Consider the following 24,067-nt stretch of genomic DNA (forward strand, 5'->3'; position numbering starts at 1 on the left):
ACAAAATTTCATGCTGGGTGGGGCGTCGCCAGGTTAAACAAGGCACCCATTGTTTTCGCCAGGGAACCAGGGCGAACAGCGAAAAATCACTGGAACAAATCTGAAAACAAACCCCAACTCAACATCACCAGAGTTAAAGATCGGTACTATCAACAAAAGAAGCCTGAATGACAAAGAAATGGAGCTAGCTGAGGAATTAGATAAGTACCAGATCGACATAATAGGGGTGACTGAAACAAAAAAGACCAAAACTGGTGAGATCTTTCTGAGCAGTAAATACAAAATGTTATATTCAGGAAATGACAATCAAGGCAAAGAAGGAGTAGCCATAGTATTCAACACAAAATACGAGGCTAATCTTCTTGAATGGCAGTCAGTCTCAAGTAGAGTAATGTGGGCAAATATGAGAATGGGGAACTGGACAATGAGACTTATTTGTGCCTATGGTCCCACAGAAGGTTCTACTAAGGTAGAAGTGGAGGAATTTTTTGATGCTTTAGAAAAAGCAACTGACACAATGGAAAAGGAAAAGTTGGTCCTTGTTGTGGATCTAAATAGCAGAGTAGGAAATGATTGTGAGACATACAAAAATATTTTGGGAAAATTTGGAGAAAAGGACAAAGCTAATAATAATGGAAAATATCTGTTGGATTTCTGCTCAGGACATGGACTGGTTATTACTAACACCATGTTCCAACATAAAAATGTGCACAAATTCACATGGAGAGAAGAGGCAAGGAATAAGAAAAGTCTCATTGACTATGTTATTGTTGATAGTGATGTTTTCTCCCTGGTGCAGGACACCAGAGTGTACAGAGGATTTGAAATTGGAAGTAATCACTATTTAGTCTTGAGCAGGATAAAATTGAATTTCATATTGAAAAGAATGACATGTAAGAAAGTTTTAAAGCGAATAAAAGTTGAGCAGCTCTCAGATGTGAACTGTAGACTAAAATACACAAAGATTATTGAAGAAAAAATGAAAGAGTTTGAGAACAGGAATCAAACCTTGGAGATTCGGTGGCAAACTCTGAAGAAAACATTGATTGATTCACCCAGAGAGGCATGTGGTGAGGTTGTCTGCAAGGATAAAAAAAATCAGAACTCCGTGTTGGACACAGAAAGTTAAAGATGAAGGAAAAGAAGAAAGCATATCAGAAGTTTCTGTCAAATAAGTCAGCTTGTACTCTTAGAGAATATAGTGACAAATGCAAGAATGCTAAACACTGTAAAACTTGCTAAACAAAAGTCATGGTAGGACTTTGGCAAGAATATAGAAAATAAATATCAAGAAGGTGGCAAAATATTCTGGAGGTTGTTGAAGAAGCTTAGGAATGGAGGAAAGAGTGCTTTAAAAGGAGTTAGAGATGATAAAGGTGACATGAAAACGGGAGAAAAAGATATCCTTGAAATATGGAGTAATTACTTTGAATAACTGCTAAATGAAACAAACAGTGATGATAGCACAGTGGTAAAAAACACTCAATAGGCATACAGTCAGGAATACATATCCATACTTGAAGTAGAAAAAGCCATCAAAGGCTTGAAATGTGGAAAGGCAGCAGGAGTAGATGATATTCAACCTGAAATGCTGAAGTATGGTGGTATAAGAGTCTTACAGTGGCTACACTGCATAGTTTAGAAAGCCTGGATAGAGGGACGAATTCCCGATGATTGGAGTAGAGCTCTCATAGTACCCATATATAAAAAGGGAAATAAAACTGCATGTGAGAATTACAGAGGTATTTCCCTACTGAGTGTTCCTGGTAAGATCTATGCAAGTATACTTGAGAAACGGTTGAGAAGAATTGTGGAAGAAAAGATTGGTGAAGAACAAGCTGGATTCAGGCCAAATAGAGGCTGTCAGGATCAAATCTTCACGTTACGACAAATAGTCGAGAAAGCATGGGAATATAACAAAGATCTGTATTTAAGTTTTGTCGATTTGGAAAAGGCATATGACAAGGTGCCAAGAGAGAAGCTATTCAATACGCTGCAGTTATATGGTGTCGATGGGGCATTAAATCAAGCAATGCTTAGTCTTTATTTGAGTTGTAAGTCAGCAGTTAGAATTGAAGGAAGTACAGGAAGATGGTTTAATGTTAAATCTGGTGTGAGACAAGGATGTACATTATCCCCTCTGTTATTCATTATCTATATGGATCACATTCTGAAGGAAAGTGGTATTAAGCACGATATCAAAATTGGAGATGTTAATGTCAGCTCTTTGCTTTATGCGGATGATGTTATACTTCTAAATAAATCCGCTACAGGTCTTCAAGATTCTCTGACTAAATTGAATAGCTGTTGTAATAGATATGGTATGAAGGTCAGCAATAAAAAGACAAAGACAATGAAAATAGGCAGAATCATTGAAAATGTCAACTGTGTTGTGAATGGAGAACCCGTGGAACAAGTAAAACATTTCAGTTACTTAGGCACGATTTTTACTGAAGATGGTAAATTAAATATAGAAATAGACAACAGAATCAGCAAAGCTGGTATGGTGGGAAGTCGATTGAATAAATTCATATGGAATAAGAGAGAAATTAGTTGGAACACTAAATTAACTGTATACAAAGTGTTCAAACCAGTTTTAACTTATGGATCTGAGAGCTGGGTCAGAAGTAAAACACTTGACCAAAGACTAGAGACCGCAGATATGACAGTCCTGAGAAAGATTATAGGCGTGAACAGATGGCATCAATGGCAATATCATATTAAAAATGATGATATTAGGAAAGAACTTTACATTGTCTACACCCAGGAATGCATTAGCAGAGCTAATCTCAGGTGGTATGGTCACTTAAACAGAATGGGCGAGGAAAGATTAGCAAAACAAGTGTTGTCTGCCAGGTTGGCAGGAAAACGACCCAGAGGAAGACCAAGATATAGGTGGATTGATGTGGTACAAAGTGCCTTCGAAGATAGAAATATAAGATCTGATAATGTTGGAGTCTTGACAAGTAACAGACTGAATTGGAGGAAAATTGTAGATAGGAAGTTAGTAATGATGTAATTTTTGTCATGAAGTACTATCATATCTTGTACACCCCTTGAGGGTACATGGCAGGAATTTGATGATGATGATGAAGTAACTTTCAGACTACCGTTAAAAATAATTCTTGTAGCTGTTCTACAAAAAATGTTTTTGTTATTTGTTTATATTTCTACCAAGTTTCTTGCAAATTTCATATCATAGCCAAACTGGAAAGACAGTTTTAAATTAAATTTTTATATCATTTTCACATAATAAAAGGTTACTCTACCTATATCATATTAATAACTTCTACGGGCGAGGTTTACTGAAGAAGGAACCTATTCAAATTCTTCTTGAAATGCCTGTGGTGGTGGTTGTTGTTCCATTTGTTGGCAACATTTCATGAAGAAGGGTGTTCCAGCAAATATAAGCAGATGGAATGAAAGAGGACAATTTGAAGCAGGGTTGGTGGGTTTGTAGTTTGACTGTAAATTGGACATGCACTGCTCCTCTTTTTAATAGGCCTAGTGGAACAGCATCTGTGAAGGTGCTTGTAGAAAAGATTGAAGCAGAAAGAGACCATCTTTGAAATAGCATTTGAGGAAGCTAGTGATGCAATGTATTTGCACCAGGAAAAACAAGAGGTAAATTTCAGATCAAGAAACATTCTGATCTGTGTAGTATCATAGGTGGAAAAAAATGAACAATGAACTTAGATTCCATTAATCATGAAAAGGTAGGAGTGTTTTGATAGTGTTGAAGGTGAGTTAGTTGTCATCACTCCATTGAAGAATGGTATGAAGATTGATGTTATTTAGGTATGGGGTTGTAGAAAATCTTGAAGCTTGGAATGTTTGTGTACTGCAAGATTTGTGAAATGAGTGTGACCACTTTGTACTCAAAGTGGTTGCAGGCATTGGGAGAGCAATATATAGACAGTATGAATTTAACAGAGTGTGCAGAGATATTTTCAGCCAGAGTAGATTGTGATTTAGAGATGCTAAGTTCAGTACTCTGTGGCATGGTATGTCAGAGCAAACGTATAAACAAACACTGCCCTTGAGCCAAAAGGAGTCGAAGAGTGTGTATTGAGGGAAAGTTAAGATAGGTTGTACTCAGAAAGGCTGAAATTTGAGTTTCTGTCAAAAAACAACAAAAAAAAAGCAGGTGGGATTTTGCAGACTAGAAATGGAAGTGGACACTGTTGAAGTTGGAGCAGAGACCACATATATTTGTAAAGTGGAGCTGGAAGTCACTGTGGGGTTGTTTTTGACCAAGTGGGTCAGATACGTTCCTGCAGTACTTGTACTTTGGCTGTTAACGTTGCTTGATTATTTAATTCCTTTTTTGTAGTCAATGTGCCATGTTTCATTACCACTTTGTGGTTTTTCTTTGAATTGTTGGTTAGGTCTTGGACCTTGTTCATGTTGACTAAATGTAAGGTCATGTTGTGTTCGTATACATGATTGGGGAGATCTGACTTTGAGGTTGTTCACAGCTGCACATTAGTTAGTTCTGATGCACACTTGCTGGTGTGACACAGAATACTTTCACCAATCATGGGAAAGTTGTCCCATCCCTTTTTGTGTTCAGCATCTGGTGAATTTTCTGAAATCAAAATTGGATTTTTCTGTCAGTTTTTTGATGTCTTCCTTCAATGTATCATTACTTTCGATGTGGAAGTTGAGTCAAAGAGTGTGTATTGATTATGGCATTGTATTTTTTGTTTTTGGCATCAATTGAGTTGTGCACCATTGATGCGATGAGGCTGTGGAGCCGGCTAGTATTGTTGGCAGGTAATTTTAATTACCTGCCACTAATTAATTTGATTTTGCAAGATGACGTTTCATATTGCAGTGAAGTGCTGCTCTAAGCTATTAATGCATTTTTCGAAGTTCAGGAACTGTTTCACTGAAGGGAAGCACAGTGGGCAGAAGAAATGCTAATTCAAGCTCACAAAAAGTTGAGGTGCTAATTTGTTGATGTTTATGCACCAAGCATGTGACCATTGATGACAGAAATTGCTTAGAAGGCTTCTTTTTTTTTTTTTTTTTTTGGTGTCTGTAGTGTCTACAGCTTGATAGCTTCGTTAGATTTATCGATGTTGGTCAACTGTCCTGCATTGAATTTTGCCCTTAACACTCTGTCATCATTGGGCTGTGATGCTGCTATTTTTGTTTTTTTTTTGCAATAGGCATTAGTGCTTACATGTGGCTGATATTATATGAATAAAAAATACTGTTATGGGAACACTTAAAGAGTACAGGTTTCTACATGATGCTAATCCTTTTGAGAATTGCTGCTGTGTTTGTAAAAATCACTTTAAAACAATAAAAGTGGGGCACACATTTAGGTCAACTTATTCCACAGTGCCACTAACCTATATGTTAACTATAGTACAATAGGATTAATATTGTGGGTGAATTAAGGATTAGATAATCCAGAAACCTGCTGTAGAGACCAAATGAAACTTTTTAAGCCACTTCGGTCCTCATAGGCAGTATTGCTTGTCAGAAGTGGGTTTATTATTGCACGGGCACCTCCATGGGGTCCTCAGACTCAGAGAGATATTGTATTGATAGTTTGGCTTGAGAGAGCCAAACTATCAATGCAGTATCGCAATAGATAATCATACTTCTCCATGAAACCATTAACAAATTCAGACAACTTGCAACAGACTCAGGCAACCTATTCCATTCATTCAACACTCTCCAAGCAAAAAAAATCATGCCCTTGCTAACTGTATTCTTACCCAACTTCCAGGGATGGCCTCTTGTTCTTCTCTCTCTCTCGCTCTCTCTCTCTCTAGCCAAGTGCTGAAACATCTCCCCTGCATCAATCTTATAAAAGCCTCTAAGTAACTTAAATGTTTCTATCATATTCCTCCTGTTTTACCTATCAACCAACTTTTGCAATACACAAACCCTCAATCTGTTCTCATAGAGAGTATTCCACAGACCATTTACCATCTTGGTCACTGGCCTCATGATCCTCTCTCTGCTACTTCCTCTTCCCCAAGAAACCCAGACCTGACTAGACCTGAGCACAATATTTCAGATGTGGTAATATATCAAGGCTTTATAAATAGGAATGATAACATGATAACTTCATTATCTCTACTTGTTATCTACCCTGACTACTTTAGCAATATGCATTCTAAACTTCCAATCTCTATCTACTACTGCTCCCGAATCCCTGGCTTCATCAATTTCCTTGAGCACAGTTCCCTCTATGTGATACGCAGCATGTAATGTTTTTATCCCAAAATGCATAACTTTGTGCTTTTCCATATTAAATTAACATCCATTATGTTTTGCCCATACTGTCAGCCTATTTAAATCATCTTGCAAGTTCTCAACATCATATCACCTTGATTAACTAATACCCTACCCAACTTTGCATCATCAGCAAACAACTGAATATCTCCCTTCAAATTATTTCCTATACCATTTATGTGCAAATTAAACAACAGCAGTCCAAGCACAGAGCCCTGCAGCCCACCACTAGTCATCTGCCTTCTCCTGGATTCTGTTGCTCTATATACTACTTTTTGGTATCTGTCCATCAGTTGCCCATCCATTCCCATTTGTTATAGTTTGCAACAGTATCATTGTGTAACTATTCCCTTTATCCAACTTAGTTGTCATGCTATGATAAAAAGTGAGTAGATTACTATGACATAACAGACCCTTCACAAAACTATGCTGCGTGCTCATAGTGTGTCATATTATTATCCACCCATTCCTAAATTTTCTTTTTGATCAACTTTTCCACTACTTTTACTACCACTCCTGGGATAGTAATTGGTCTATAATGTGCTACCACAGACTTAGATCCTCCTTTTGCAAACAATTATTTTACCCTCCTTCCACTCTCTTGGGACTTTGCCAGAGCTGAGACTTAAATAGCCTAATCAAAGCCATTGCCAGTTCTCCTGTACATTCTCATAAAATGAGAGCCGATATCCCAACAAATCACACAGCTGTATTTACATTGAGATTCTTTAATATACTAAGCACTTCCAATTCTTCATTCTCTCTGTTCTCACATCAATTGCTGTCACATCTGGCATAATAACATCTGCGCTTGGATGATATACCCTTGCAAAATGATCATTTAATAGTGATCCAGGGATATCTGGATCACTTTTAAATTGTTCATTTGAGAGTGACAATTTCATCTGCCTCCATTACCTCTCTACCATCTACACTCTTTAAAGTTATCATTCCATAGTCATTCTTCCTTCCCCCTTGCCATATAATCCCAAAGAATTTGAAAAAACTCTTTGGGATTTCCTTTCACCAGTTTAGCTAATTTCTTTTCTTAATATGATTTTGCCTTCTTACCAAACTAATCACCTTTCTTGTCTGATCTTTGCACTGTTCATGAATTAGCTGGTCACCTTTCTGCTTATATACCCTCCACAACATTTTCTTTGCAGCTCATGCTTAATGATACTACTCATCCATCTAACTGCCACCTGATTTACTCTCCTGACCTTGAGTATATAGTGTGATAATGCTTCCTCCAGATATCCCTGGACTATTCACCATGCACTGTGTACTTATAAGTCATACATTTTTATTACTAATATGCAACACACAATATTTGGCCAAAGATTGGAAGAAAACTGATATATCTAACATGTGGATAGGAAAGGTCTTAATGTTAATATGTAGCAAGTAGAGGAAGTCAAAAAGGGAGATACTTAAACCATTGAATAATCAGACTTCTATCAAAAGTTATATGCTTGGAATATGAAATATGGATAGTCATATATAACAGATGTGGATATCTGATATTAGTAATTCAATTCAACCTTAAATTTTTAAGATCATCATCATCAAATTCCTGCCATGTATCCTCAAGGGGTGTACAGGATATGACAGTACTACATGAAAAAATTGCATCATTACTAACTTCCTATCTACAATTTTCCTCCAAATCAGTCTGTTACTTGTCAAGACTCCAACATTATCAGATCTTATATTTCTATCGTCTAAGGCACTTTGTACCGTATCAATCCACCTATATCTTGGTCTTCCTCTGGGTTGTTTTCCTGCCAGCCTGGCAGAGAACACTTGTTTTGCTAATCTTTCCTCTCCCATTCTATTTAAGTGACCATACCACCTGAGATTAGCTCTGCTAATGCATTCCTGGATGCTGACAATGTCCAGTTCTTTCCTAATATCCTCATTTTTAATATGATATTGCCATTGATGCCATCTGTTCACGCCTATAATCTTTCTCAGGACTGTCATATCTGCGGTCTCTAGTCTTTGGTCAAGTGTTTTACTTCTGACCCAGCTCTCAGATCCATAAGTTAAAACTGGTTTGAACACTGTCTTGTATACAGCTAATTTAGTGTTCCGACTAATTTCTTTCTTATTCCATATGAATTTATTCAATTGACTTCCCACCATACCAGCTTTGCTGATTCTGTTGTCTATTTCTATATTTAATTTACCATCTTCAGTAAAAATCGTGCTTAAGTAGCTGAAATGTTTTACTTGTTCCACAGGTTCTCCATTCACAACACAGTTGACATTTTCAATGATACTGCCTATTTTCATTGTCTTTGTCTTTTTATTGCTGACCTTCATACCATATCTATTACAACAGCTATTCAATTTAGTCAGAGAATCTTGCAGACTTGTAGCGGATTTATTTAGAAGTATAACATCATCCGCATAAAGCAAAGAGCTGACATTAACATCTCCAATTTTGATATCAGGTTTAATACCACATTCCTTCATATTGTGATCCATATAGATAATGAATAACAGAGGGGATAATGTACATCCTTGTCTCACACCAGATTTAACATTAAACCATCTTCCTGTACTTCCTTCAATTCTAACTGCTGACTTACAACTCAAATAAAGACAAAGTATTGTTTGATGTAATGCCCCATTGATACCATATAACTGCAGCGTATTAAATAGCTTCTCTCTTGGCACCTTGTCATATGCCTTTTCCAAATCGACAAAACTTAAATACAGATCCTTGTTATATTCCCATGCTTTCTCGACTATTTGTCGTAACGTGAAGATTTGATCCTGATAGCCTCTATTTGGCCTGAATCCAGCTTGTTCTTCACCAGTCTTTTCTTCCACAATTCTTCTCAACCGTTTCTCAAGTATACTTGCATAGATCTTACCAGGAACACTCAGTAGGGAAATACCTCTGTAATTCTCACATGCAGTTTTATTTCCCTTTTTATATATGGGTACTATGAGAGCTCTACTCCAATCATCGGGAATTCGTCCCTCTGTCCAAGCTTTCTGAACTATGCAGTGCAGCCACTGTAAGACTCTTATACCACCATACTTCAGCATTTCTGGTCGAATATCATCTACTCCTGCTGCCTTTCCACATTTCAAGCCTTTGGTGGCTTTTTCTACTTCAAGTATGGATATGTATTCCTGACTGCATGCCTGGTCAGTGTTTTTTATCACTGTGCTGTCATCACTGCTTGTTTCATTTAGCAGTTTTTCAAAGTAATTACTCCATACTTCAAGGATATCTTTTTCTCCTGTTTTCACGTCACCTTTATCATCTCTAATTCCTTTTACAGCACTCTTTCCTCCATTCCTAAGCTTCTTCAACAACCTCCAGAATATTTTGCCACCTTCTTGATATTTATTTTCTATATTCTTGCCAAAGTTCTCCTATGACTTTTGTTTAGCTAGTTTTACACACTGTTTAGCTTTCTTACATTTGTCTCTGTATTCTGTAAGAGTAAAAGCTGACTTATTTGCCAGGAACTTTTGATATGCTTTCTTCTTTTCCTTCACTGCCTCTTTAACTTCCTGTGTCCACCAGGGAGTTCTGATTTTTTTATCCTTGCACACAACCTCACCACATGCCTCTCTGGCAGAATCAATCAGTTTTCTTCAGAGTTTGCCACTGAATCTCCAAGGTTTGATTCCTGTTCTCAAACTCTTTCATTTTCTTTTCAATAATCTTTGTGTATTTTAGTCTACAGTTCACATCTGAGAGCTGCTCAACTTTTATTCGCTTTAAAACTTTCTTACATGTTATTCTTTTCAATAAGAAATTCAATTTTATCCTGCTCAAGACTAAATAGTGATCATTTCCAATTTCAAATCCTCTGTACACTCTGGTGTCCTGCACCAGGGAGAAAACATCACTATCAACAATAACATAGTCAATGAGACTTTTCTTATTCCTAGCCTCTTCTCTCCATGTGAATTTGTGCACATTTTTATGTTGGAACATGGTGTTAGTAATAACCAGTCCATGTCCTGAGCAGAAATCCAACAGATATTTTCCATTATTATTAGCTTTGTTCTTTTCTCCAAATTTTCCCAAAATATTTTTGTATGTCTCACATTTTTAAGGTTGAAATGGTATTTGCTGTTTAGTGGTTACCTGATACCTTCAACAGTAAGGATCAATACATATCAAACATATGCTTGTATTTCACTGTAATATAAAATGGGGCCCAACTCTAATTAACTAGTTCATTCCAGATTTGTCAAGGGCCATGTGTGTGTGTGTGTGTGTGTGTGTGTGTGTGTGTGTGTGTGTGTGTGTGTGTGTGTGTGTGTGTGTGTGTTATTAAGGCACACACAGTAAATAAAGTTTTTAATTTCTGACTGGATATCTTTAATATTCACTTTTTATATGAATTATAATATTTCTTTTAGTCTCTCTCTCATATTATTTTATTGCAGATCAAAACTCAGAATGGAAGTTGATTCACCAGAATGTTCATTTGAGAGAAATCAAGCTAAACAGAAATATGTTTCTAGGTATGTAGTTTATTTTTGTGAAAATGTTTTAAGCATAATTTCATATTTCAATGTCTTCTCCTTATCTTAAAAAAAAAGCTGTTTTATTATTATTTTTTTTAACTAAAGGAGATTTTTCATACCAGTTTGTAATGCATGTGTATATTTTGTTTCATTAGTAAAACAAAAATGCTATGATATCTATGATATCATTTTAATAAGGAAACTAGTCATTTGAATATTAAATGACATATAAAATAAATCATTCCTACCTAAACACAAGTGTTTATGGTTATATGCATGCATACTTTATCCTACTGATCATTTAGTAATCTTAAAATTCTCAACTTGATAGATCTGGATTGGTGAAAATCCTGAACAGAGAGAAAAGAGAAAAATTCTCTTTCTGATCATATGAAAATTCAGAATACTTGCCCACTTAAGTTGATATTATGTTAATTAAGAATGATATAATTTCACAAAGAAAAAACAATTTAGAGGATTAGGAATTTTTGCTCCTTCAAAATAAATCTGTTTTTCGACAAGGTACTTTATCCAATGTTAATGCTACTCTTGGAAGCATTCATCTTCTTTCTGGATAGCCATAATTTTCTTCATTTAATAGCCTCAGTATCATTAAGAAATTTGTAGGAGTTCGGCATTGTTTGTTAACTTTTGAACATAAGTAATAAATGTACAAAGCCAAGTACCGGGTGATCCAAAAGTCACAGAAAAAGTAATAATTCAATAATTCGAAAAGTATAGACAGTAGCATGATGCGGTTTTCACAGAAATGCACAGAAAGACATGGGTGTTTTTTAATAACAAAAAATTTTATTGACAGAATAGTTACATTTGTCACCGACGGGTGGCGCTGTAGCGGTCCGGGAACTGCTACCTGTCAATATTTAAACAGTGAGGTACGTAAATTTCAGATGTAGTGAATACTGAAGTTAAACTTTCAGCATTTAACGTTTATTACTGTAGTTAAACATTCTGCCAAGGTGAGGCATGTTATCATTACGAGATAAAGCACTTTTAGTTAAGCTGTATTATCAGAACTCTGAATGTGCAAGTGTGCTTTCCAAATTTGCCGACCAAATTGTATTCTTATTGGCTTAAACCAATATAGAAAATGATGGTACAACATGACAAAATTTCATGCCAGGTTGGGCGTCGCCCGGTTAAACAAGGCCCCAGTTGTTTTCAACTGGGGAACCAGGGAACCAGGGCACACAGCGAAAATCAGCTACTGGAACAAATCTGAAAGCACACCCCCAACTCAACATCACCAGAGTTAAAGATTGGTACTAACAACATAAAAAACTGAATAGCAAAGAAATGGAGCTAGCTGAGGAATTAGATAAGTACCAGATCGACATAATAGGGGTGACTGAAATAAAAAACACGAAAACTGGTGAGATCTTTCTGAGCATTAAATACAAAATGTTATATTCAGGCAATGACATTCAAGGAAAAGAAGGAGTAGCCGTAGTATTCAACACAAAATACGAGGCTAATCTTGAATGGCAGGCAGTCTCAAGTAGAGTGATGTGGGCAAATATCAGAATGGGGAATTGGACAATGAGACTTATTTGTGCCTATGGTCCCACAGAAGGTTCTACTAAGGTAGAAGTGGAGGAATTTTTTGATGCTTTAGAAAAAGCAACTGATACAATGAAAAAGGAAAAGTTGTCCTTGTTGGGGATCTAAATAGCAGAGTAGGAAATGATTGTGAGACATACAAAAATATTTTGGGAAAATTTGCAGAAAAGAACAAAGCTAATAATAATGGCAAATACCTGTTGGATTTCTGCTCAGGACATGGACTGATTATTACTAACACCATGTTCCAACATAAAAATGTGCACAAATTCACATGGAGAGAAGAGGCAAGGAATAAGAAAAGTCTAATTGAATATGTTATTGTTGATAGTGATGTTTTCTCTCTGGTGCAGGACACCAGGGATTTGTACAGAGGATTTTAAATCGGAAGCAATCACTATTTAGTCTTGAGCAGGATAAAATTGAATTTCATATTGAAAAGAATAATGTGTAAGAAAGTTTTAAAGCGAATAAAAGTTGAGCAGCTCTCAGATGTGAACTATTGACTAAAATACACAAAGATTATTGAAGAAAAAAATAAAAGAATTTGAGAACAGCAACGAAACCTTGGAGACTCAGTGGCAAGCCTTGAAGAAAACACTGATTGATTCAGCCAGAGATGCATGTGGTGAGGTTGTCTGCAAGGATAGAAAAATCAGAACTCCATGGTGGACATAGGAAGTTAAAAAGGCAGTAAAGGAAAAGAAGACGGCATATCAAAAGTTCCTGGCAAATAAGTCAGCTTTTGCTCTTAGAGAATACAGAGACAAATGTAAGAAAGTCAAACACTGTGCAAAACTAGGTAAACAAAAGTCATGGTAGGACTTTAGCAAGAACATAGAAAATAAATATCAAGAAGGTTCTGGAGGTTGTTGAAGAAGCTTAGAAATGGAGGAAAGAGTGCTGTAAAAGGAGTTAGAGATGATAAAGGTGACATGAAAACAGGGAAAAAAGATATCCTTGAAGTATGGAGTAATTACTTTTAGAAATTGCTTAATGAAACAAGCGCTGATAGCATAATGGTAAAAAACACTCAACAGGCATACAGTCAGGAATACATATCCATACTTGAAGTCCATCAAAGACTTGAAATGTGGAAAGGCAGTAGGAGTAGATGATATTCAATGAGAAATACCGAAGTATGCTGGCATAAAAGTCTTAGTCTATGCAGTGCTGTCACTATGCAGTGACAGCACTGCATAGTTCAGAAAGCCTGGACAGAGGGACGAATTCCCGATGATTGCAGTAGAGCTCTAATAGTAGTACCCATATATAAAAAGGGAAATAAAACTGAATGTGAGATTACAGAGGTATTTGCCTACTGAGTGTTCCTGGCAAGATCTATGCAAGTATACTTGAGAAACAGTTGAGAAGAATTGTTGAAGAAAAGATTGGTGAAGAACAAGCAGGGTTCAGGCCAAATAGAGACTGTCAGGGTCAGATCTTCACTTTACGACAAATAGTTGAGAAATCATGGGAATATAACAAAGATCTGTATTTAAGTTTTGTCGATTTGGAAAAGGCATATGACAAGGTTCCAAGAGAGAAGCTATTCAATATGCTGCAGTTATATGGTGTCAATGGAGCATTATATCAAGCAATACTTAGTCTGTATTTGCATTGTAAGTCGGCACTTAGAATTGAAGGAAGTTGAGGAAGATGGTTTAATGTTAAATTGGGTGTGAGACAAGGATGTACATTATCCCCTCTGTTATTCATTATCTATATGTATCACATTATGAAGGAAAGTGGTATTAAACATGATATCAGAATTGGAGTTGTTCTGTCAGCTCTTTGCTTTATGCGGACGATGTTATACTTCTAAATAAATCTGCTACAAGTTTGCAAGATTCCTTGACTAAATTGAATAACTGTTGTAATAGATATGGTATGAAGATCAGCATTAAAAAGACAAAGACAATGAAAATAGGTAGAATTGTTGAAAATGTCAACTGTGTTGTGAGCGGTGAACCTGTGGAATAAGTAAAACATTTCAGCTACTTAGGCACGATTTTTACTGAAGATGGTAAATTAAATATGGAAATAGAAACAGAATCAACAAAGCTGGTATGGTGGGAAGTCAATTGAATAAATTCATATGGAATAAGAGAGAAATTAGTCGTAACACTAAATTAGTTGTATACAAGACAGTGTTCAAACCAATTTTTACTTATGGATCTGAGAGCTGGGTCAGAAGTAAGACACTTGACCAAAGACTAGAGACTGCAGATATGAGAGTCCTGAGAAAGATTAGAGGCGTGAACAGATGGCATCAATGGCAATATCATAATAAAAACGAGGATATTAGCAAAGAACTCGACATTGTCAGCATCCAGGAATGCGTTAGCAGAACTAATCTTAGGTGATATGGTCACTTAAACAGAATGGGCGAGGAAAGGTTAGCAAAACAATTGTTCTCTGCCAGGTTGGCAGGAAAACGACCCAGAGGAAGACCAAGATATAGGTGGATTGATACCGGTACAATGTGCCTTAGACGTTAGAAATATAAGATCTGATAATGATAATATTGGAGTCTTGACAAGTTACAGACTGATTTGGAGGAAAATTGTAGATAGGAAGGTAGTAATGATGTAAATTTTTCATGTAGTACTATCATATCCTGTACACCCCTTGAGGGTATATGTCAGGAATTTGATGATGATGATGATGAAAAAAGCCAGTAACAATTCTTGTTTTGCTTTTGCTAAGCACTTGATTTGCCTTTTTTAGATGTGGACACAATGGGCATTTCTGTTGTGATGACTGAAATTCTTTGTTGACTCTTCACCTTATTGGACAGATTTGCAGTGCACATTCGAACCATTAACAGTTATTTTGCTAAAGCACTTTACATGTTTTTTTTGTTTTTTTTAATGTGGGCTTAAATTGTTTACTATTGGAAGAAAAAATTTCAAGGATATTAAACAAATAATTTTTCATTGCTCCTTTGTTAGCATACAAATGCAGGAACTTTGTTGAGTACCTCAAGTTCATATCTTTGGTTAGAACCAAAGATCTGAAAGTTGATTGAATTTCAATATGCTCATTCTCATGAGCATACTGAAAAATCCCTGAGAGTATCCATCTATGAAATGGAATTAAAACTAACAGAGAATTACAGAGGAATTTACTTACTGAGTGTTACTGGCAAGATTTAAGCAAACCTACTTGAGAAATGGCTAAGAAAAATTGTGAAAGGGAAACTCGAAGAAGAACAACATGCAAATATTTGTCTTTCACTTTAAGACATATTGTTAAGAAATCATGAGAATATAACACAGACCTGTATTTGAGTTTTGTAGATGGGGAAAAAGGCATATAATAAAGTGCCAAGAGAAAACCTGTTCAAAACATTACAATTATATGGTGTAAATGGGACATTCTATTGGGCTATACATAGTCTATATTTGAGTTGTTGGTCAGGAGTTAGAATTGAAGGTGGTGTAGAAAGATGGTTTGATGATATATATCAAGTATGAGGCAAGAGGACACATTATGAAGAAAAGTGCATTAAACCTGATATTAAAATCAGATATATTAATCTCAGCTTTTTATTTTATGCAGATGATGTTATACTCTTCAATAAATCCATTACAAGTCTTCAGGATTCCTTAACTAAATGGAATCTGCTGTAATAAATTTGGTATAAAAATCAGCAGTATGAAAAGGACAATGAAAATAGGCAGAAACATTGAAAACATCAATTGCATCTTGAATATAGAACCTAAAGCACAAGTAAAACATTTCATTTATTTAGGCATAATTTTTAGTGAAGATGGCAAATTAAATATGAAACTAGACAACAGAATTGGCAAAACTGGTATGATAGGAAGTCAATTTAATAAACTTTATGGTATAAGAGAAAAATTAGTCAAAATACAAAACTAGCTGTATATAAAACAGTGTTCAAGATGCAATTGAAAAACTTTCAACCCAACTTTCAGAAAGAGATCTGAAAGTTGGGTTGGAAATAAAACACTTGATGAAAAACTGCAGATTACATATGAGAATTCTGAGAAAGATAAGGATAGCAACAGATCTCTGCAATGGCAGAATCATATTAAAGACCAAGATCTAGGTGGATTAAATACAGTAACGAGGACCTTAGAAGACTAAATATAAGATCTGACAATAAATCAGTCCTGACAGATAACAGAGTATTTTGGAAGAAAGTTATCAAGGAAGTTAGTACTGCATGAAGAGTGTATATCATTGCTATCATAATATCCTGCATGCTCCTGAGGGTATATATCATTCATTTAATGACTGTTACAACATCAGCATAAATTAAAGTGCTAAAAATAACATCTCCAGTTCTAATGTCCAGCCTAATGCTACATCCAAAATGCTGAATAACAGTGGAAATGTGCATTCTCGTCTCTCACACACTTGCTTTTTATGGTAAACCATCTTCCTGTGCTTCTTTCAATTGTAACTGTTGACTACTCGACTCAGATATAGATTATTCATTGCTCGACACAATGTTCTGTCTATGCCATATAACTGTAGCATTTTGAACACCTTTTTTCTTGACATATTGTTGTTGTAGTTATAGCCTTTTGGCTGTTTAGGGGCAGCTGCATATATATGCCACCATCTAGGGAAATGACTATGAGCAAGGTGGTTTCCCATTGCTTTCCTTGCAGTACTATATCCTATAACTGTATCCTGTGTGTTCACGGGGCAGGTTTGCCCGCATGTGGGATGAAAAACCCAGATAAACTGGGTAAAAACTGCTATCCATGCCCAAGACTGGCTAACTTGGTAATGGCTGAGGAAGATCATTAAGCTCCTCGTGTCTCCGACAGGAATCGAACCTAGGTCACTCCTTCCCCAGGCATATAGTTGTGAAGCGCATAGCCACTAGGCTAACTGAATGGATGATCTTGGCATATTATCAAAATCATTTCAAAATCTACAAAACTTAAGTATAGACCCTCCTTCTTATGATTTCTCAACTATTTGATGTAAAGAGAAAAGTTGATCCTGACAATGTCTATTTGGTCTAGCCTGTTCTTCTCCTCCAAGTTTTCTTTACACTCTTTAACATATTTTCCTAACCTAACATCACTACTATGTTCCAGATAAATATTACCTGGACATAGTAGGGATATTCTTTTGTGATTCTCACATTCAGTTTTATTTCCTTTTTTCTATAGCTCTGCACTATGAAATTTACTCCAGTCATCCAGAATTCAACCTTCTAACAAGGCTCTCTGAATTATGCATTGCAGCCACTATAAAACTTTTGTACCTCCATATTTTGACATTTCTGGTTAAATATTCTGGTAGATAAGCTTATACATTGGTTACTCATAACTACTATTTTTCTGGAAATAACAATGTATACTAAAATATTAATTATAAAAACTAATTAATACTTTTGTATATTTTGGCAATGTTACATTGTCATTATCAGGAATCACAAAAACAGTGATATGTGCATGCAGGTACTGGGAAAATGAGGTTGAAGAAAGGCACAACCACAGTTGGGCCTAGAATCTTAAACAGCATCCCTAGTGGACTGAATTCAATAGTCTTGGCCATTGGACTGAAGATCTTAGGATGTATGCTACCAAAATTTGGGGCAGTCTCATGCATCCAAATTTGTTGAGGTTTGGAAAGTTTTTAAGAGCTGAGGCGCATTTGAGGAATAGCCTCTCATATTTGTATTTGCTGTGGTGTAAAAGAGTGGTCTTCTTCTGGAGTATCCTGTGGTAGGTGTCCAAACCATAGTCAATGTCCTGAATGACTGTATTGGTGGAACCGGATGTAGTCTTTGTGTTCAGAAATTCTGAAATTGACTGTCCTGCCTGTTTGGCCATATCTGTCAAGAGCCTATCAAGAAAAGAATTTAAAGCACTACAAGAAATCAGAAACAACAACAGAATAGTAATTACCAAAGTAGATATGCAAAATGCCACTGCGGTTTTAAACTAGTTAGATTACATAGGTAAGCTTGCCTCCTTACAGATCATTCTACCAGTCTATAGGTAGGTAATTTGTGTACTGGTGGTATGATCCCACCAGTACACAAATCAAAACACTCCATGGGTTCTTTAAAAAGGTTACGTCTTGGTTTGTGGATGTTGTGGAAATAAAATGTGCCATTACATCCCATTGTGGATGGCATTGATTTACCCACATACAAATTAGCCAAACCTTTAGTCAAAGTACTCACATCATCCAAAGGTGATTTAGCCAGTCTCATATGGAGGTAGGGGGTTTTTTTCATCCAGAAACTCGGGCTTTTCATTCCCCAGAACAGGCAAACATGCCCCATGCATCTGCAGACATAAGACACTCTGGGAGGCAGAGAGCTAACTACCCTATCTTTGAGTTATGGTTGAGAAGTCTAAGAATACTTGGGAGGTCGTGGGCGTTTAAGTGCCTGTTAGAACCACTGAACAACAACTCATACAGTATACTGGTAACAAACAAACTAATGTCCTACTCAAAGATACCGTAGACTTCTTTCAAGTCATATTTCTTCCCAATTACTCAGCCCTGTTTCATTTCACCATGAACTCAGGCTATTTCGTTTATCAAGAAAAATTCTATAAAGAGATTGAGGGGATAGATAGAGAACCATGGGTTCTCCACAACTTCTTCAGGGAGATTCTTGAAGAAAAAGTATTGAACTCTGCCCCACATAAACCCCACTGTCTGGCTACACTACGTAGATGATGGGTTCTCCATTTGGCCACATAGCCTGGATATGCTCCACAGTTTCTTACCACATCTAAACAATGAACATTCCAGTTGTGGATGTTCATTGTAAGGTGACCCCCCCCCCCCCCGTCGACATTATGGGATTATAAAACCCTATATAACAAGGCAGAATTAATCAGTTTTGATAACAGTGTCCTAAATGAGAGTTTAGGAGTAATGACTGGTGGGATATCAGTATGAATGCTAAAAGTGTGTTCAGCTGAATACTATTTTAGCATTCTTGGGTAGGCTGTATAATTTGAATTCCAGATCAGGGAAGATTCCATAAGAGTGGAATGTGTGATAATCCCATTGCACAAGGGTGATGCAAAAACTGATGTGGCTAACTATCAACCTATCAGTATCTGTAGAGTGGCAATGGTGAAGATTTTGGAAAAGTTGGTAAGAGCTTGTATGTAGAAGTGCCTTTACATTGAATCTATACTTTGTAAAGAACAGAATGGGTTTACTAAAGAAGGTCATCTTTGAGCAACTTGCTCACATTTTATGGCTGAGTTAGACAAAGGGAAATGGATACACCATGATAATTTTTGAATTTGCTAAACGTTTTGACAAGATATAGGTTAGATGGCTGTTGCATAAGTTGTAGGATATGGGATTGGATTGTGAACTATTAGCTTGGATAAGAAGATGGCTAACTGACCTATATCAAAAAGTGTTGGTGCAGGGAGTGTGCAAAATTTAAGGTGACCAGTCGTGTATCACAGGGATTAGCTCTTTATCCATTGTTATTCAATCTTTGCATTAATGACATTGGGAAGGATTTGTCATGACACTGCTATTTGCTGATTATGCAAAGATAGGCAGGGTAATCAGGAATGTGACTAACATGTGCAGCGCTTCCAACAAACTGCATAACATAAAAGTTATGCAGTTTGTTGTAATAATTTATTCAGTAGTCCGTGCGATTAGCCTAGTGGCTTTGCGCTTTGCAACCATATGCCTGGGGAAGGAGTGGCCTAGGTTTGATTCCCGTCGACGATGTGAGGAGCTAAAGGATCTTCCTCAGCCATAGCCAAGTTAGCTGGTCTTAGGCGTAGGCAGCAGGGTTTTTCATCCCGCAAGCAGGCAAACCAGTCATGGACACACACGGATTACAGTCAGGAATACTGACCCAGCCATAGGCCTGATTCGTCAGCCATGACAGTTCTGGAGCCCGGATAAAATTTGGGGGGACTTAGATGGTGCCATACATTCCTGTAAAAGGGAACTTACATTGTATCATCACACAGAAATTAATTAATTTATTTATTTATTCAGTGGCATATTATATTGGTGGAGTTTTAGTAGATAGGAAGTTGAAGTTCAATGACCATATAGTAAAGATTGCAGCTACAACTCGGCAGATAATTGCAATGCTGAAATGAACATTGACATGTAAGGATAAGGAAAAATCATTTTGACTCTTTACGACCTCATCTAGACTATTGTGCACATCTGGTCCCCTGGTTCAGCGATAATAAATACAGTGGAGAGAGATTGTGTGTGTGTGTGTGTGTGTGTGTGTGTGTGTGTGTGTGTGTGTGTGTGTGTGTGTGTGTGTGTGTGTGCACGCACAAAGAGGAGTGTTAAAGGTCCTTTCGTGGTGTGGAATGTAATTATGAGGATAGATTGAGAATTTGTGGATTTAGATGCTAGCCAATAGGGAGAATGAGGAGTGATATGCTAGAGATACAAATTTCTGAAAGGATCATATGGTACATCAGATGGAATTTTAATTTTATAGTGGATGAAGAGTGGATCCATGGAAGTTGAGAATGAATGGTCAAGAAAGAGAGTGAGAACTAGATTTTTCTCATAGAGCAGTTTGTGATTGGAATGGATTGCCTTTGAGGCACCGAGTGTAAGTAGGGTGAATTAATTCAAGAATTGGCATGATAGCTAATACGGTTGATATGACCCTCCCTCAAGAACTCCCCGACTTCCTGTAAGTCTGTGGTAATAACAATAATATTGTTTATCCATCTGATTTCCACATTTCAGGATTTTGTTAGTTTTTTTTCTATCTCAAGTATCAATGTCGTAACAGTGTTATTATCCCATCTATGTAGTGGTTCTCAGTAAGATCTGCAATATACCCCTCTACAGCTGCAATCACCTCTTGATTCGAAGAAAAACGCTGACCATCAAAGAAGAGTTTTAGGTTTTGAAGAGATAGAAGTCAGAGGGAGCCAAATCTGGGGAATAGGATAGATGTTCCAACAGTTCATAGTGCTTTTCCCTTTAATTGTCGTGATGAAAGATGATTTTTTCTTCTGCAAACTGGGTCTTTTCTCACGAATTTTTTCATCTAGTATGGATAAAGGATCGGAATAATATTCCCTGCTTATCGTTTTACTCTTTTCAAGATAATTAATAAACAAAATGCTTTTAGTATCCCAAAACATCGATGCCATGACCTCTCCTGCTGATGGAACTGACTTTGTCTTCTATGATGCTGAACAACCGGTTGCTGTCCACTTGACTGCTGTTTGGATTCTGATTGGTAATGATGAATCCATGTCTCATCCTTAGTAATAAATCGATTCACAAAATCAGTTTTATTCTTGTTAAAATGCCCCAAGCACTGCTCAGAGATTTTCATGCAAGTGCATTTTTGATCTGCTGTGAACAAGCACAGCACCCATCTTGCTCAAGGCTTTTTCATATGCAATTCTTCATGCAAAATATATCCTACACGTTCTTTTGAAATACCTATAGTCTCAGCAATTTCATGCACTTTGGCTCACCTGTCATCCAATACTATATTGTGCACTTGATCAATGATTTCTGGTGTTGTTACACTTTTTGGACTTTCTTCACATAGATCATTTTCAAGGCTGGTACGGCGGCCATGTTTAAACTCAGCAGCCCATTTCTTAATTGTCAAAAACGAAGAAGAGTGCCCATAAACTTTTAGCAATTTCAAATGAATTTCTTTTGGTGTTAAACCTTCTTTTACAAAGAATTTTATAACCACACAATACTCAATTTTTATCCATTTCAAGGGATACAAACAACACTTTTGCTTCAGGCAGCTGTATAAAACAAACTACTTGATAGAATGACTTGCAATTTCACATGGATGCTTATGATAGATGTACCAACTAAGAAAAAAAAATCTTGCTGATAGTGTGCCATCTATGGTTGAGGCTAAGAACTTTTCAGACCACCCTCATACTGTGAATATCTCAGTATGTGGGGGACTGTGCACGAGGTTCTCTGTTATTGGCTTTATTAATTATTCCTGAAATAAAGTGGTGAATGCTTAAAATTATGGTTCTAATAAATATATGCATTATAGTCATTATTTTAAAAAAAAAAACTGAATTATTTAAAAAAAAAATTATTAATATAATTATTATTATTATTTTTTTTACTCAGTGGTCTGTTCTAGTGAATGTATAGATTCTGGTTGTTGGACTTATTGAACTTTTAGTGCTATTTATTTATTTATCTTGATTGAGAATAAAGATATTAACATATATTATGGATTGCTGGAGTTCTTTGTATTCATCACATAATGTTGTCTTCTGCTCAGACAATCTCTGACGTAAATAAGCTGTTTATAGTCTTGTGTGGATAAGAAATATTACTAACTGGCCATAAAGATATTTCTTGATTATTTAATGGCATCCTGACTTTTGGATATTATTAAATAATGAAAACCTTGCTTAGATATTATGCCTAATTAGGTGATGAGAACAGTGCAAATGTTAGTAGAGTGGGAAGTGTCAATGGTAGGATGGAAAATGTCAAAATTAATGTCGAAATGTAGAGCAGAACAAAATGGACATAAAGAAATAGTGCACTTGAATGTTATCCTTCATAGGACTAAGCACAAAATTGAAAAATTGCACAAGTGGCAAGAGATTATCAGGGCTGAGAAGAGAAAGAAGCAGGTCATCATAAGTAATAATAAAGACCAAGCAAACAAACAAGAAAAACAAGTTAAGGAGAAAATTATGTATGGAGACTCAATGATCAGAGGAGTACTTAATGAAAGTGTAACAAAATCATGTTTTCCTAGTACAAAAATTCAAAATATTAGTCACGCCATCTGGATGCAAAAAGGTAAAGCGAAAGAACTAATTGTCTTGGTTGGCACAAATGATTTGAGAGGCAAGAAATATTCTCTGAGGGAGGATGTAAAGGAATTATTAGAAGAAGAAAAACTGAAGAGCAAGAAGGTGAAGATTATAAGTCTCCTGCTACACTATGATAAAGACAAACTGAGGAGGAGGAGGTGGACATTGGTAGAAAATGAAGTACTATAGATTGTGCAGAAGGAATGGTGTAGGATCTGTGGTCTATGTTTGATGGAAAGAAGGATTTCTATAATGCTGATGGACAGCATCTAAATGGGTTTGGTGTTAAGTGTCTATGTTCAGTGAAGAAAGAACATACTGAAGCACAAATTCAGGAAAACTTAAGCAAATTAGGGTGGAAGCAGATGAGTTTATGTGAAGACACTCATGAGGCGAGAGAATGACCAAGTGTGAATCTAGTTTCTCAAGCAAAAATATTTAATAGGGTAGTCAGTTCAGGATGTAAAGGTAGGTAGGGGTCTAAAGGGATGCTGCAGTTTCTATATACTAATGCCAGAAGTATCAAGAACAAGGAGGAAGAGTTTTTGGCATTGGTTAGTGCAACGTCAAAAGTTATTTGCCTTTATCAGAGTGTGAAGACACTCATGAGGCGAGAGAATGACCAAGTGTGAATCTAGTCTCTCAAGCAAAAATATTTAATAGGGTAGTCATTTCAGGATATAAAGGTAGGTAGGGGTCTAAAGGGATGCTGCAGTTTCTATATACTAATGCCAGAAGTATCAAGAACAAGGGGGAAGAGTTTTTGGCATTGGTTAGTGCAATGTCAAAAGTTATAGATATTACTGAGAGACTTGGCTAACAGCAGATGATGTAGTTACATGGATTGAATGAAGGGTTTAGTATTTTCAGGGGAGATAGGATGGAGGAGGTGTACTGCTGATGATAGTGGGTGAATTACAGCCAAA

General features: G+C 36.4%; 1 protein-coding gene across 2 annotated transcripts in view; it reads left to right on the forward strand.

Moving 5' to 3' along the window:
- Positions 1-24,067, forward strand: part of l(2)k10201 (zinc finger protein 511 lethal (2) k10201) — a 99,989-nt gene that overhangs the window by 66,286 nt on the left and 9,636 nt on the right. For both annotated transcript variants that reach the window (XM_090407206.1, XM_090407216.1), the window contains one exon: positions 10,681-10,758. In XM_090407206.1, coding sequence (XP_090263332.1) covers positions 10,681-10,758 — 78 coding nt within the window. The remainder of the gene's footprint in view (positions 1-10,680; positions 10,759-24,067) is intronic.

Source organism: Typopeltis vanoorti, chromosome 2 (assembly GCF_054136105.1).
Source record: "Typopeltis vanoorti isolate ZY-2024b chromosome 2, IOZ_Tvanoo_1.0, whole genome shotgun sequence".
NCBI lineage: Eukaryota > Metazoa > Arthropoda > Arachnida > Uropygi > Thelyphonidae > Typopeltis > Typopeltis vanoorti.